Source organism: Phyllobates terribilis, unplaced genomic scaffold (genome assembly GCF_046119375.1).
Source record: "Phyllobates terribilis strain yellow unplaced genomic scaffold, ASM4611937v1 Scaffold_5__5_contigs__length_657084704, whole genome shotgun sequence".
Classification (NCBI taxonomy): Eukaryota; Metazoa; Chordata; class Amphibia; order Anura; family Dendrobatidae; genus Phyllobates; species Phyllobates terribilis.
The window spans coordinates 120,865,475-120,881,913 of record NW_027362765.1 but is presented as its reverse complement, the minus strand read 5'-3'; the positions used below and the strand labels follow the sequence as shown (position 1 = coordinate 120,881,913).

The 16,439-nt window shown below is 43.4% G+C and overlaps 1 protein-coding gene across 3 annotated transcripts in view; it reads left to right on the top strand.

Annotated features, from left to right (window-relative positions):
• UCKL1 (uridine-cytidine kinase 1 like 1) overlaps window positions 1-16,439 on the top strand; it is a 54,252-nt gene that overhangs the window by 35,153 nt on the left and 2,660 nt on the right. For 2 of the 3 annotated variants that reach the window (XM_073682890.1, XM_073682888.1), the window contains 8 exons: window positions 1,237-1,308; window positions 1,424-1,613; window positions 1,692-1,753; window positions 8,007-8,026; window positions 14,369-14,467; window positions 14,573-14,666; window positions 15,079-15,141; window positions 15,942-16,064. In XM_073682890.1, coding sequence (XP_073538991.1) covers window positions 1,237-1,308; window positions 1,424-1,613; window positions 1,692-1,753; window positions 8,007-8,026; window positions 14,369-14,467; window positions 14,573-14,666; window positions 15,079-15,141; window positions 15,942-16,064 — 723 coding nt within the window. Of the gene's footprint in view, window positions 1-1,236; window positions 1,309-1,423; window positions 1,614-1,691; window positions 1,754-2,283; window positions 2,301-8,006; window positions 8,027-14,368; window positions 14,468-14,572; window positions 14,667-15,078; window positions 15,142-15,941; window positions 16,065-16,439 lie in introns of all 3 variants that reach the window. The other variant, XM_073682889.1, reaches the window with a different exon arrangement.

The following is a 16,439-nucleotide window of genomic DNA, read 5'->3' as shown; positions in this document are numbered from 1 at the left end:
TCTTCACACCCAGACATGGGTATATGCTTCCTGATTTTGTCTATTTGCTCTTGTCCTCCTCCTTCTCCTCATCCTCCATCACCATATCATTCACCAACATATCTACCATATTACCTCCTCTACGTGTCTTGCAAGGGGCATTGGAGTTCCTCCAAATTTTTAGCAGCTTGTGCATTCACTTCATAGGCAAACACTATGGGAGACCCACTTCCTAATAATGGGAACATTGTTTTTAGGAGGCTCTCCGACCCCTACATCTCTTCCAAGGGGCATTAGAGTGCCTCCAAATTTTTGGCAATCCTTGCAGTCATTGCATACGCAATAACTGTATAGGAGACCCACTCGTTAATAATGGGAACAACAAAGCATAGCCGGCTGATGGCACTCTAACAATAGTGAGGGCCGACTGCTGGCCCTTTAAGAATAGTAAAGGCCGCCTGATGGCCCTATAAAAATAGGCTTTGTGACTTTCAGAGTCCCTCCATCATAAATGAAACATGATGTGTCACACTCCACATGGCCAGATAAGGTTGTAAAATGTTAAAATGACATTTCCCAGTGAATGCATTTGTCTTGGTTGAAAGCAATGCAAAAGTGCAAAAAACGCATCAAAAACGCTACGTGTGAACATAGCCCAAGGTGTGGAGGAGCATTTTTGTTTTTGTATATGTGTTTTGCCTTATATACAAGTCATTACCCTGGAAAGGATGTTCCTTAACATATTTCCAAGGAAATGGTTTCGTTTTGGTATGTTTTATTGTGAGCCGGTAAAAGTGGCATAATACTCTGACCACGTTGTTCACAGAAGTAACCTGGGAGTCAGAAATGCTTCCAGGGGTCTTCCCCATGCTGTCCCCATGTCATTTGAGCACCGTTCTCATCGATTTGGGCAATTTTTAGGCCCTCTGCAGACCGCCGGGGGGAGCCGCCTGAAAAATGCTCGAGTTTACCATAGACTTACATTGGGCTCGTTGCGCGGGTCGAGCACCCGAGTTTTCCAATTTGCTCGACCCGAGCATCGAGCACCTGAGCATTTTAGTGCTCGCCCATAACTAATAAACACATTGAAATAGATCACTCTGTTTGTAATGACTCTATATAACATGAGTTTCACTTTTTGTATTGAAGAACTGAAATAAATTAACTTTTTGATGATATTCTAATTTAGTGAGTTGCACCTGTAATTGTACATATCAAGATAATTGTGACTTTTTTTTCCTTTTTCTTTGTAATTAGAAAACCCTTTATGGAGCCAATGTAATCATATTTGAAGGGATCATGGCATTTACACATGCTGAGCTTCTGAAGGTAGGTTTTCTGGGTGATCACGGATTGAGCTTGTGGTGACCACTGGGGTTCAGGTTCACTATTTTCATATACATGTCTTTTCCCATCACTAAGCGCTTGTCTGTGTTTATTGCAGCTGCTAGACATGAAGATTTTTGTAGACACAGATTCGGATATTCGCCTGGTACGGAGGCTTCGGAGGGACATCTCGGAACGAGGCCGAGATATTGAGGGAGTCCTCAAGCAGTACCATACCTTTGTGAAACCTGCTTTTGACCAGTACATACAACCCACCATGCGCCTTGCTGATATTGTGGTGCCCAGAGGTACTGAGCTGGAAGTGAGGATGATGAGGTTGTATCCAATGGGGTGACCATTAACGTTTCTGTTACCTCGTGTTTCAGGTAGTGGTAATACAGTGGCCATTGACTTGATTGTGCAGCACGTACATAGTCAGCTGGAGGAGGTGAGTGCAACGACACAGTATAGGAGTCGTAATATTCTTGCAGACCAGACACAACCTCAGCGCTTAAAGGGAACGATGACAATGCACATGCATTGGGGCTCAGTTTGGGACCTTATTTTGCTGCCTCTGGGTCAGAAACGAGCCAGGGAATACAGAGTATAATGTCAGGGTGGTAGAGACTTGACATAAGACAACAAATTGACCATTGTAATGAAGCACGGAGCGAACAACCCCCTCTACCGGCACATTACACTCTTCCTGTTTAAATCACTAACACTGCTCGACAGATAGCAACTCTTAAGCTGCAATTCACAAAGTGCTGCAATAAATATATGCGGTCATTGAAACCGATCTTGGAGCCCTTTTAATTTCTAAGGAGTGACCGATTCATGGAGGGGTGTCACTCCTGGTATCCCCCCAACTACCGCATTCTAGCATACCAGCAAATAAGGGGTGCCCAGTCGTACGCTATGTGTCTTGTCTATCTGTGTCCTCTTCACCCTGTCTGTATGTCTGTCCCATTGCTGCAGAGGGAGATCAGTGTCAGGTAAGAGACCCACAGACGTGTGCTGGTGGCTGCTGTGTCGGTCAGCTCCTCCTGTGGAAAGATACCTCATTCTGAGAATCAATATACCCAACTCTACATGTGACAGGTCCTATAGTGACAGGGGTAGGGGACATCAAGGTATTTAGCACAACTACGATGTATAGGTCATTACTAAAATAAAGCTAAATATATATTTCATGAGTAATAGTCTGAAAATATGGGGGATGGGGAATAAAACCCTGAAAGCTATGAAAAAAAATCAGACTTCATTTATAATATTAACATCATAATATATGCCAAGCGTTCTTGTATATGGGGGAGTAAGAGATGGCTGCCGGTCAAACCAGCGTTCAGCCTTTTCTCCCACCAGCACCAAGCAATGTGAAAACTTGCACTTTCACATATAAATTGCTTTGTGAAAGTGCAAGTTTTCACATTGCTTGGTTCTGGTGGGAGAAAGGCTGAACGCTGGTTCGAACGGCAGCCATCTCTTACTCCCCCATATACAAAGACGCTCAGCTTCTTGTGTTCAGTGGTGAGAGGGAAGAATGTAGATGTCAGACACCTCTGATGGCTTGCATCCCAATAGAACAAAAGGATTTCAACATCATCCGTTGGGGACAGTTGCTGACAAGCTGCTTCATTTTTCCTTTTCTCTACTGGGAGCACAGTTCTAACCCAGGTTAAAGGGGTGTTCTGGTAAAGATAAGTCATCACCTATCCATGAACCTGTAGATCGATGGATGCAACCGCTGGGACTCCACTGATCTGCAGAACTGGGAACTCTTATCCCTGTTATAATGGACTGGTTGTGTGCACGCTCAACTGCCTCTCCATTCATTCTGTATGGGGCTGCTGGAAAAGGCAGAGGGCAGCGCCCCATAGGGAATGAATGGAGGGCAGATCGGACATGCGCACTGCTGATTTGTTTTGGTCTTAGTGGTTCGACATCTACTCATCTATAAGTTATCACCTATCCACTAGAGAACCACTTTAAAGACCCCCCCCCCCCCCATACAATTCAGATTGTTGATTGATTGTACCAAAATCGGTGAGCTGGGTTATGTTTAATCTAATGTGCACAAAGGACTTTAGCTGGATTGGGGAGAAGTGAAGCAGTCTATTTGAAACCACCCTAACGTCACAGTCAGACGGCCTAATAACACGGACAACGATTGCATTGCAGTGCACGGACTGGCCGGCGGCTCTCCTGACCCTACATAAACATCCAGGCTGTCATGCTTCGGTCAGTAGAGCCGCTGGCCAGTCCGTCTGACAACTAATGAAGGGGACGGTTGGGTGTTGAACCTTGTTAGGAAGTTTGCACATGGGGTGCACAGTGAAATCTATGACCATACCAAGACTTTCCCTCCCTGACAGTACGTTTGTCTCCTCTCTACCCCTCCCATGTCTCGGAGCGGTCTCGGCGGGGGGTGGAGGGGTATTTTTCCGCTGTTGGTCAGGCTGTGTGGTGAGCGCAGCAACCTGCCCACGCTTTTTTCCACTCATCGTCCCCCCACCCCACAAACACAGGAAGCTTCCTGTCACATCTATCAGCGAGGCCTCGCTCTGCCTGGACATTGCACCCCCAGCTGCTATTTAAAGACTTTGCTTTTACTTAGCATTCATATAGAGATCTGTCAGAACCGCAGAGGAAGAGAACAACTGTACATTGTTCAAGCTGCGCTCTATTAAACATACGTGCTGGGGAATGTAGCGCCCTGTCCGAGATACGATCACACATGATGGGCTGAGATGGACCAGGTCCGCAGACAGTAAGACACATGATGGGCGTAAGGTACATTCAGACGAGGGAAGTCAGGCCAGTGACTACTGGTTATAGGGTACACATCACTGTTATATGCACCCCAGGTTTAGACAGCAGAAAATAGGAAAAATATATTTACTACTAATTAAAACTTCCCTGATGGCGAAATGAAGTGGAGGGGTTAATATCAGTAGTTTTAATGCACAAGGGTAGAACAAGAGATGTAATAAATAGACTTTTAACTATTTTGATTAAAAAAAAGTAAAAGCCATCCAACCACAACAAGGTGTACCCAATCGGGACGGTCCTATTGTGTCTCTAGCATTAAAACCTTACCTTGTATCCACTGACCTCAATTTAGATGAGGGCAGAGCAGGACAGGGGCATGACAGTTCAGACACCTGCCCATGGAAAGCTATATAGATAAAATGCCTAGCTCAATAAGGGGGTCCACACCACTGTTAGTTCAAGAAACTACAAGTAAACTAAAGAAATGAGTCTGATTATAAAAAATATATATATATATATATATATATATATATATATATATATATATATATATATATATATATATATATATATATATATATATATATATATATACATACATACATACATACATACACACACACACACACACACACACACACACACACACACACACACACACACACACACACACACACACACGTATAGCTTTAGAGCATTCACATCATGTACACTTGGCAGTGCACACATATACACACTGCTGCACAGAAAGTAGACGCACTCTCTGCTCATCAACACAGACCGATCAGCGAAATAATCAAAAGACACACACAAGTCAACTACAACACACTCAGTTCAGCTACATCATAAAAACACACACACAACTCAACTACAACACACTCAGTTCAGTTACATCATCAAAACACACACACGACTCAACTACAACACACTCAGTTCAGTTACATCATCAAAACACACACACGACTCAACTACAACACACTCAGTTCAGTTACATCATCAAAACACACACACGACTCAACTACAACACACTCAGTTCAGTTACATCATCAAAACACACACACGACTCAACTACAACACACTCAGTTCAGCTACATCATCAAAACACACACACGACTCAACTACAACACACTCAGTTCAGCTACATCATCAAAACACACACACGACTCAACTACAACACACTCAGTTCAGCTACATCATCAAAACACACACACGACTCAACTACAACACACTCAGTTCAGTTACATCATCAAAACACACACACGACTCAACTACAACACACTCAGTTCAGTTACATCATCAAAACACACACACGACTCAACTACAACACACTCAGTTCAGTTACATCATCAAAACACACACACGACTCAACTACAACACACTCAGTTCAGTTACATCATCAAAACACACACACGACTCAACTACAACACACTCAGTTCAGTTACATCATCAAAACACACACACGACTCAACTACAACACACTCAGTTCAGTTACATCATCAAAACACACACACGACTCAACTACAACACACTCAGTTCAGTTACATCATCAAAACACACACACGACTCAACTACAACACACTCAGTTCAGTTACATCATCAAAACACACACACGACTCAGCTACAACACACTCAGTTCAGCTACATCATCAAAACATCACACAGCTCAACTACAACACACTTAGTTCAGCTGCAACACGTAAAGCTAAAACACACTCAGCTTGGCTACAACATCAATTCTACCCCACCCTCTTTTCCACTGCAACCTCCCTGCACACACGCACACGCACACACACGCACGCACTAATCACATGACCTGAAAGGTCCTTAGCTACTCAGAGTATGCAGTTTTCGCTCCTGCCCTGCATCGATCACATAGATCAGTGTGGGGCAGGAGGAGAGAGCAGTTCTCTGTTATCAGGAAGGACGCTGTGTCAGCAATCACATTGATTAGAGGAAACTGCCCTTGAAGATGATCACACTTTTTAGCAAGGTTTTTTTTGTCTTGCTAAAAAGTATATCCTATAGTTAGAAAAAATACAGTACATGTACGGGTTTTATTTACACAGCCAATGAGTGCTGATGGGAACAGAGCGATCGTTAACAGGATATTCTATGCACACAGATCAATATTATTAGGAGCACATATCCTGTTTATATGGCGTGACATAATGATAACAATTATTTTTTTTATTCCGGCATAATCGATCCCATCACCCAACAAACGAGTGTTTTGCTTGTTTGGTGGGTGATTATAGGCCTGTTTAAGCTGGCAGATAATTTGTGAACAAGCTTTTTCACTGATTCTTGGCCCATCTAAATTCACCTTTAGATACATCCGCTTAGCAGACTGTATCACACATAAGGCGTAGATACACAGGCTGAACAGATGATACACGATAGGCCTAGATACACCGGCTCAGCAGACAGTATCACACCTGATAACCTAGAATACTTCGATGCAACACACAATATCACATATGATGGGTTTAGATACACGGGACCCTTAGTTCAATATCATGGGCTCAGATACAAAGCTTAACAGATTGTGTGATGCCTTATAGGTTTAGATACACAGCTCGGCAGACATTATCACACAGGATAGGGTTAGATACACAGCTCAACAGGCATTATCACACAGAAGAGGGTTAGATACACAGCTTGGCAGACATCACACAGGATAGGGTTAGATACACGGCTTGGCAGACATCACACAGGATAGGGTTAGATACACGGCTTGGCAGACATCACACAGGATAGGGTTAGATACACGGCTTGGCAGACATCACACAGGATAGGGTTAGATACACGGCTTGGCAGACACACAGGATAGGGTTAGATACACGGCTTGGCAGACATCACACAGGATAGGGTTAGATACACGGCTTGGCAGACATCACACAGGATAGGGTTAGATACACGGCTCGGCACACCTTATCTCACAGGATAGGTTTAGATACACAGCTCAGCAGACATTATCACACAGGATAGGGTTAGATACACAGCTCAGCAGACATTATCACACAGGATAGGGTTAGATACACAGCTCAGCAGACATTATCACACAGGATAGGGTTAGATACACAGCTCAGCAGACATTATCACACAGGATAGGGTTAGATACACAGCTCAGCAGACATTATCACACAGGATAGGGTTAGATACACAGCTCAGCAGACATTATCACGCAGGATAGGGTTAGATACACAGTTCGGCAGACATTATCACGCAGGATAGGGTTAGATACACAGTTCGGCAGACATTATCACGCAGGATAGGGTTAGATACACAGTTCGGCAGACATTATCACGCAGGATAGGGTTAGATACACAGCTCAGCAGACATTATCACGCAGGATAGGGTTAGATACACAGCTCAGCAGACATTATCACGCAGGATAGGGTTAGATACACAGCTCGCTAGACATTATCACACAGGATAGGGTTAGATACACAGCTCAGCAGACATTATCACACAGGATAGGGTTAGATACACAGGTCAGCAGACAGTATCACATATAACATTACATCTAGTATCTCACCACTTAGTTAGAAATTTGATAGTCTTAGATACTCTGGCTTATCAGACAATATTACACATAATAGGCTCAGATACACTGGCTTATTAGACCGTATCACAAATGGTAGTCTTAGATACGCCGTCCGAGCAGCACTTTGTCCCTGAAGAGTTTCAGTCCATGATGGGGAATGTAGTGCTATATAGATCTATGAAGATATTCCAGCAGTATTGGGACGTCCAAGTCTAGGAAAGCCATATTGATCATCCGCAATCTTTCTCGTGAAAAGTATTAATGACCTGGTGAGTTAGTAATAATGGAGCCCTTGCCTCACTGCCGATTGCTTTCCTTTTTCCCTTCTATGTGACCCCTTCTCTGCTCATTCCTCCCTCATTCATGTGTGTATTCTGGGCAGAGGAAGCTCCGCTGGGACATGTGAGATCCGTGTGCAGGCTGCTTGTCTTCACCTCCATTAACTCCTCTTGTGTGCTCGCTCTGCATTGTTCTGTTTGCAGGCCCGTGATCTGACCCCTGCCTAACTCACGAGCATGCCTGCCTTATGTGATCTGCTGGTCCAAGCCTATAAAGTGTAGCTTCACCTTTCTACACCGGCTTACATCTACACATAATGCTTTGTTTTACTGCTCTTAAAATGATCTTGAGCTACAGCATAGCACCCTCAATCAGAACTGCAAGAAAAACTTTCTGAGCTCTTATGTCACATCTCACAGCAACCCCCTGCTGCTTCAGTGTCTGCTGTGGTGTGGAAGAATTAAGACCGCCATGCACATTAGACTAATATTGACAGGTTTGGCTGCCAGGCTAATGTGTATGGGGGCCTCCTGACTCTCCCCAAATTTCAGAGTGACGATCCTTTTGATCTCTAAGAAATAAGCTTCCTATAGAGATGTCTGGCAGCTGTTCTCTCATAGAAAACATAGAAGCAGTCGGCGTAGTGAGCGTTCCTAGGTAAGGTCACGTTCAGTGTTTGGTCAGTATTTCTTATCAGTATTTGTAGCCAAAACCAGGAGTGGGTGATAAATCCAGAAGTGGTGACGTGTTTCTATTATACTTTTCCTCTCATTGTTCCTCACCTGGTTTTGGCTTACAAATACTGATGTTAAATATTGACCACATATTAAGGTGTGAACGTGGCCTTATGGAGAGTCGGGCAAACGATCAGCCGAACCATCAATCAGCTGCTAACTATCTAAAGTGTGCTTTAGGCTATGTGCAGACAGGTTTTTTTTTCCTGAGGTTTTTAGTGTGTATTTGCTCAAAAAAAAAACTACACAAACATTTACGTTTTTTCCTCCTATTCATCTTCATTTAAATGTTAGTTTTCTGTGCATATGTAGATCTTTTTAAGCATTTTTTTTTTTTCAACTTCAAATTTATTTATTTTTTTTTAACTTTTTATTGAAAAATTCCACAGGTTACAAACAAATATTGTCATATTATAAGGTCAGAGTAATCCAAACATTGACCATTCTCAGTTCAATACAGTTTACATCACATTCTCAATAATCCGAGTAAACCGTTAAAGAAAAAAAAAAAAGAAGTTGAAACATAAGTTTTCAACTTCAAATTTTAAATAATGCCTATTGAAAAAAATGAAATAAAAAAAGAGAGTGCATGTCCTCTTTTTGAAGTGGACCCTGATAGAATCCAGTCCGAATTAGGCACTGTTTAATCAAAAGGCTGCAAAAAAAAAAACACTTAAGGAACAGAAAAAATCCCACAAAAAAAGAGGAGCGTTTGCGGAAACTGTTACTGCTTAAAAAAACTAGTTGTTTAGAATGTCTACACGTTCAAAAATAAAAAAACATGCGTTTTTCAAGTGGAAACTGCTACAAGAAACTTTCCATTTTGGAGAAGTAATTCTTTTCCTGAAGCGGCTTTGAAAGATTTTTTTTCTTTTTTTCCTGATACATGTTAGCAGTGTTTTGATTCAAGCGGATCCTAAAGGAAAGCTCTCTAAACTACACACTGTCCAAAGAAGTGACATAGATTTGTCATAGAAATGAGTAAGAAGAGTTTTACAAACATTTTTGAAGGGGATTTTAGGGAGGATCCATTAAAAAAAAAAAAAGCCTCTAGGCTTTTTGGTGCATTTAGATAGACCAATAATCAGCGTTTACGATTATCAATCCATGCACGACGATCACCCAACGAACAAACAAAACGTTCGTTTGTCAGATGATTGGATCGTGTATGTCAATATAAAAATCATCGTTATCAGCAGAGATTTCAGGCCATGTAAGCAGGGAATGTCTTGCCGATAACATGATTATTCGTGATGAGTAGTGATGAGCGCAAGTGCTCATTATTCAAGTTTGCCTAGTGTGCTCGGGTATGCACCGAGTATTGCGGGAGCTCGAGTGACATGTTCGCGTGCCTGCGGACGCATGTTTCGCAGCTGTTAGACAGCAACAAAACATGCAGGGATTGCCTGTGTTTGTCAGGCAATCCCCGCATGTGGCTGTCTACTTTGTGGCTGTTTAACAGCCTCGGAACATACAGGGATGCGAACATGTCACTCGAGCACCCGCAATACTCTGTGCATATCTGACCACCCTAGACAAACTCCAGTAACGAGCACTAGCGCTCATCACTAATGATTACGTATGGGGACAGAACGAGCGTATTAACAATCCTTCTGTCCTATTAGTACTCATCAATCTGTATAAATAGGCCAGTAAACGAGCACGTGATCGACTTGTATATAGCGGCTTGGCGCTTGTTAATGGGCCAAAATTGGCTTGTCTAAAGGCATCTTTTGTATTTACACCAGCCACTACAGTCATCAGTTGTAGAAGCGATCCTACAGTGCCCTGACCCTATATGTTACTGGTGTTTCTCACAATGCAGAGGTAACTGATTTTGTAACTAGCAGAATTGTGAATTCTGCTCTGGAAGGAAGTGACTTATAAACATTATGCCACTCGCAACTTCTCAGACCTTTTGTATGTCTTGAGATAGAGCAAGTCTGTCAGCACAAGCTGACTGTAGGACCATTATAGCCCTAAATAAAAATTGGATCTTAAGTGTCCAAATCTGTGTTTGCTATAAACTGTCCTTGAATTATGCTAATGAGGCGCTCGGTGCACCCTTGACTTGGCCGAGCAGATCCATGCACCTTCCCACCTTGTTATCCATCTGTCTCTGCCCTCATCTGGCTCCTGTGAGGCCAGAGCTGTTAATGAAGGAAGAGGAGATGGATGGAAGAAGTAGATGGAAAGGTACGGTGAACTACACGGCAACGCTAGGGGTGCACTGAGCGCCTCTGTGGATATGAGTAAAGGACAATTTCTGGCAAACATGGATTTGGACAGTAAAGGTCTCTTTTGTGCTGAAAAATATCTTTTAAAGAGTTTCTTCCCCCACGATTGGGCGTATAAGGACACCGCTGCATGCCCAGTGGGACTGTTGCCGAGGCAACCATCTGACGCGTGCCAGGTATAATGCATGTGTACTATTAATTAATAAAGGAGTACTGTTGCCGTGACAACTATACCTCTCGGCGTGTGGCATTGTCTTTTTGTGCTGAATATCAGACGCAGAGAGGGAGCCGCTACACAAACCCTTTAATTGTCAGTGACATGGCCGTCTTGTAAACTGATTGCCTACTGCTAGGGTAAGAGACACTTTATGATCATCATCAGCCCTACCTCTGGGACCCCCCACCAATCCTGAGAATGAAGTCCACTTTTATTCTCACAATGGGTGGCAGAACCCCTTAACGATCACAAAATGATAGCAATCGATTTACATGATGGGTTTAACCCATTAATGACCGCAGCCTGTGCAGAATCCATACGTTTTGTATACTGCTTTCCGCTGCATAGTCGGATATCTGAGCGAGCCCCGGATTATTCCAATATCCTGCTTTCCCATGTGAAGCTCTGTGAACTACAGGTCTCCCCCAAAATGTTGAGAAACCAAATAGGACAGAACCAGACATGGGAACCAAGTTGTTAAATGTGGGTGGATGCAGCTGTGCCGAGGAAGAGGACGAACCCCAGTCCTTGATAATATCCAGCAATGGTGAAAACAGGAACAGCATCCAGGATAACCAATGTGATTTCTTCTATATTGATTCATCACAAAATACAGGGGACCAGCAAGATTTCGACCCCAACAAACGGACAGGTTGACAATGACTCATGTTTGTTCGGGTCGAAATGTTGCTGTTCACCTGCATTCTGTGATTGATCAATAAAGAAGAGTTTTTACTGTTCCCAAAAATTTTAACGTCAGGTTAGCATTCATACCTCTAATGCTAGACCACGCTCAAGATCATGCAAGGTACCCAAAGCAAAGTTAGGTGTCCTCCTGGGACTGAGACATAACCAGGCAGTAGGCACTTGGTAGGGGCCATCCATCACTTTTGAGTGGACTCCCCCACCTTTGGCTTCATGGAAAGTTTGTTATTTCAGAAGGGAAATGGAGATCAGACAGGTTGGAAAATAACCCATTGGATTCCTTGTTATTCTTGATGTGAATGTTTTGGTGGCTCCAGTAGGGATCACTTGTAATGGCTCTTCCCAATCACTGCACCACAGAAGCCATCGTTCTCGTGTCTAAAAATGCACTATATGCAAAACAAAAAAAAATAATAATCTGAAACGTCTTTCAAAGCAAAAAATTCATTCATATCAATCCAGTCTAATTTCCAATGCCAAAGGGGTCAGAGCTCTGTATAGAGATCACACAGACTTAAATTCTCCTTTTACTGGAAACCAAGCTGACATTGCTGTGGGTCCATCGTCTCTAACCCTGGTGATTAACTGTTATCTCAGGGAAAGCCATGTCTTAGGCCATGTGACCACGTAGCGTCTTTGTAGCATTTTTACGGCCGTGAAAACGCTTGTAAAACAGTCTGCCATGCAGAGCAATGTGAATTCGGATGTACTGTGCACATGATGCGCTAATTAGCTCGCCGCATTCGCATTGCGTTGCAAAACGCAGCATGACCACTTCTACCGCGATTACGCTGCAAATTCGCGGCCATTGAGGAACATTGAAACGCAGCAAACCCGCAGGTATATGTGGATTTGCTGCGTTTCAATTAAATTCAATGGCCGTGAATTTGCAGCGTAATCGCGGTGCGTGTGGTACCCAGGATGAAGAGGAGACCACAACTGCTCTTCATCCCGGCTACCACACGGTGAAAAAGAGAAATAAAAAAGTTAAAAATAAAAAAAACCTGTATACTCTCCTCTCCGGTCTGCTCCCGGTGGCGATCCTCTCTCCTCGGCGTCCCGCGGTGTACTTGCAGGACCTGCGGTGACGTCATTTAGGCAGCTGATGGTCAGGTGATGGTCGCGTGACCATCAGCTGACTAAATGATGTCACCGCCGGTCCTGCCAGTACACCGCAGGACGCCGAGGAGAGAGGATCGCCGCCAAGAAGAGACTGGAGAGGTGAGTATACAGGTTTTTTTTATTTTTAACTTTTTAATTCTTTTTCTTTTTTTTTTTACTATAGATGCAGGATTTAAAGCATCTAAGTTGGTCACACAATATAAATCCATGCCGGTTGCATGAATTTATATTGTGTGACCAACTTGTCAAGCACTTTTCAAGTGATGCTAAAATCGCTTGGAAAAGTGCTTGAAAAAACGCATGTAAAAACGCTTCTCTCTGGCAGAAAAACGCATGTAAATCTGCATGTGTTTTTTTCTGCCAGAGAGAGGCAAAAACGCTCTGCATCAAATCTGCTACGTGGGCACATAGCCTTACTATGTAAATTCCCTGAGGCAGAAATGTTGACTTACATGGTGGCCATTGTAGTGCAGAAACAGTCCGGGGTTGCCAGGGCAGGAGCTACTCTCACAAAGCAGCTCTTCCTTCTGCCCCATAGAGCAGGATCGTAATTGAGGCACCCACTGCTATGCCATTCATGTGCCCTATTGGATATTGCCCCTTTAAAGAAGAATTTTCCCCCACGTCATAGAATGAAACCGTATATAATCCATACCACCAAGACTGGTGCCCATTTTTCTCTGACTTCGTTGATGGCTGTTATCAATATGCTGTTCTCTAAAAATGTCCAGGTCTCTGTGCGCAGATCCAAATGTGTCTTCCCTTGACTGGTTTTCTTATATCCAAGTTAGATTGTAAAATAATGTAGAAAGGTGACCCTACACTTCCCATACGTGATATTAACTCCGTAGCTGCCGTTGGATGAATATAGAGGTCTGCCATGCCACTTAGCAGAGGTTCAGGATAACATCTGTCAAAGTCTAGAGTTGGAGTGAAAACCTTACGCTGGCTGCTATGTTGCATCCTCGTAAACTTCCCAAATCTTGGGTGGGGGGGACTGGGACAATCATAGTCGCTGTGCTACTAGAGAAATCGGATCAGCCCGCCTGTCTTGCCACCTTCACTACAATCCATTCCTCCATGTTGCTGCTGTGTAGACGAGAAAGTTACAATTCTGGTCAATACAGATCTTCTGGACCAAAGCAAAATTCCCATCCCCATATATTATCACTTTGACTTTTGGAGAATTTGAGATGTTTAGGCCATTATAATACAGACTATTAGGGGGAATCACTGGGCTTATTGACTGTAGACTGGTCTTCTGTGTAGGTAGCAGACATTTATCCCATTCAGGGGCCGTGCATGCATTTTTGAGCGTGTTGCCTACTACTTTCTAGGGGGTGGCTTGCTTGGCATTGGTGGATGGTAGGCTTGGCACTAACTCACATGGCATGTACAGTAAACCACCAGATTTTCCTTATCTTATTGGTTTCTCTTTTTCTGACCTTAGGGCTGCCTTGGCCTCTGCCCATCAGTCACAGCCACTGCCAAGGACTCTCTGCGTCTTGAAGGAGACTCCTCAAGTAAGCGTCATGCACACAATTATAAGGTAGGTAAGTGTTCTCTTTTCATGTGCCCTATTTATGGGGGACTCCCATGAATAACATTGATTAGAAAGCTCATGTGTCTCTTTCCAATGTTGTCCACCATTTAGGAACAAGGAGACGAGCAGGGACGAATTCATCTTCTATTCTCGCCGGCTCATGAGGCTTCTGATAGAACATGCCCTGTCCTTTCTTCCATTCAGGGTGAGTGAAAATTGGGAATAGGCAAAATTTACAGTAACAATAGGAGAGAAAATCCGCTCACTCAGGGAACAAGGATCCTTGATCTGCAGATACAAGAGTTCACATGTAAGAGAAATGTAAAAATCTTAAGATGTTATTTTAAGGACCCCTTTGCTGAATTTCTACATTTCTCCTATAGGTGAAATTTAATTACAGATAATGAGATGAGCAGAAATTGGTGAAATACTTCAGCTGGAGCGATCCTTTAAGGTTATGCATTTAACACGAGTGTCGCCATTAATAGGTGAAATACCTTAGTTAAAAGGGGTTTTCTGGATTATAATAACATGGTTGCTTTCTTACAGAAACGGAACTAATATTACTTAAATAAAACATTCAGCTATACGTTTTTTTCTTCTTGCCATTTCCATAGAGCTGCATTGTACAAACACCACAAGGACATGACTACCATGGACGGACATACGATGGCAAACGGGTCAGTAATGAGGGGAAGAGTATGTGGTAGATGGTTCTGATCCTTACAAGCAGCACCAGTAGAATACATTGGATCACTTGGTCCGGCCATTGTATTGTGTGGCTGTTACAGCAGTAATGTTAAAGCCCCCTTACACATTAGACACGGTCGAACTTGCCGATATTGATGAGTTTGGTCGACAGTCTAATATGGTTGAAGGCCCCAGACATAAGATGTTGGGGCAGAAAAGAATCCGACAAGTGCAATTTCCAACTGCCTGTCCTTTTGTTCTACAGAGATAAGTGATCGCCAGATATGTCTGTTCTCATAGAGAACACAGGGACTCTTTGCAGAGTAAAAGCTCCTGTGTATGGAAGAATCAGACGAGATCTATTTAGCCAAGTATAACTGAACTATCAATCAACCGACAGCTATCTTAGGGCTCCATACGTTAGATGGCCGTCAACGGAACGATTCTTAGGCTGATTGTTAAGGCCGGCAGCCATCTTTGTTCTCTCTCCCATACACCGGTGTACTCTTTCGGCCTGTGAGACTGCTGCCGACAGACCTCTGCCAGTGGCCTATCTCCAGAACAACAAAGCAATCGGCCGTCTGAAATCGGACATGCTTAATCAACATCTTCCCGGACAATCAGGTAGCCAGCGCCCCCATACACACTAGGGTGTCGGCTGAACCTATCGCACTTGTAGCTGCCATTCATTCTTTAGATCGTATCCTATGCCTTTGTCTGCCATCCACCTTGCCAGGTCCAGAGTGCTGTATACATTATCTCTATCTATGTTGTCTCATTTTTTATCCAGATAACAGGAGTTTCTATACTGAGAGCTGGAGAGACAATGGAGCCGGCACTGAGAGCCGTGTGTAAGGACGTGAGGATTGGAACCATCCTTATCCAAACCAACCCCAGCACGGGAGAGCCAGAGGTGAAAGTTCATGGGACCAATGTGGTAGAAAAATGGGGGAGAGGTTCATAATGAGAATAAATCAGATTAGCAACAACATGGAGTATTATTTACAGCTCACATAACCACCGGTCTATTGGTAATCAAGAGATTCTGTGACTTCCTAGAAATGGGTCTTTGCTGAATTCTCCTTTTCTTTAAATTCTGCTGGGGGGATCTACTGCTGAGATAACAAGAAAAATAGGGAACTTGCTATATGAGAGCAAAACTAATTAAATGAGTTTTCCTGGGACACAATATTGATGGACTCTCGGCATACACCGTCAATATCTGATTGGTGCGAGTACGACTCTTGACAACTCCACTGATCAGCTGTTTAAAGAGTCGGTAGCTCTC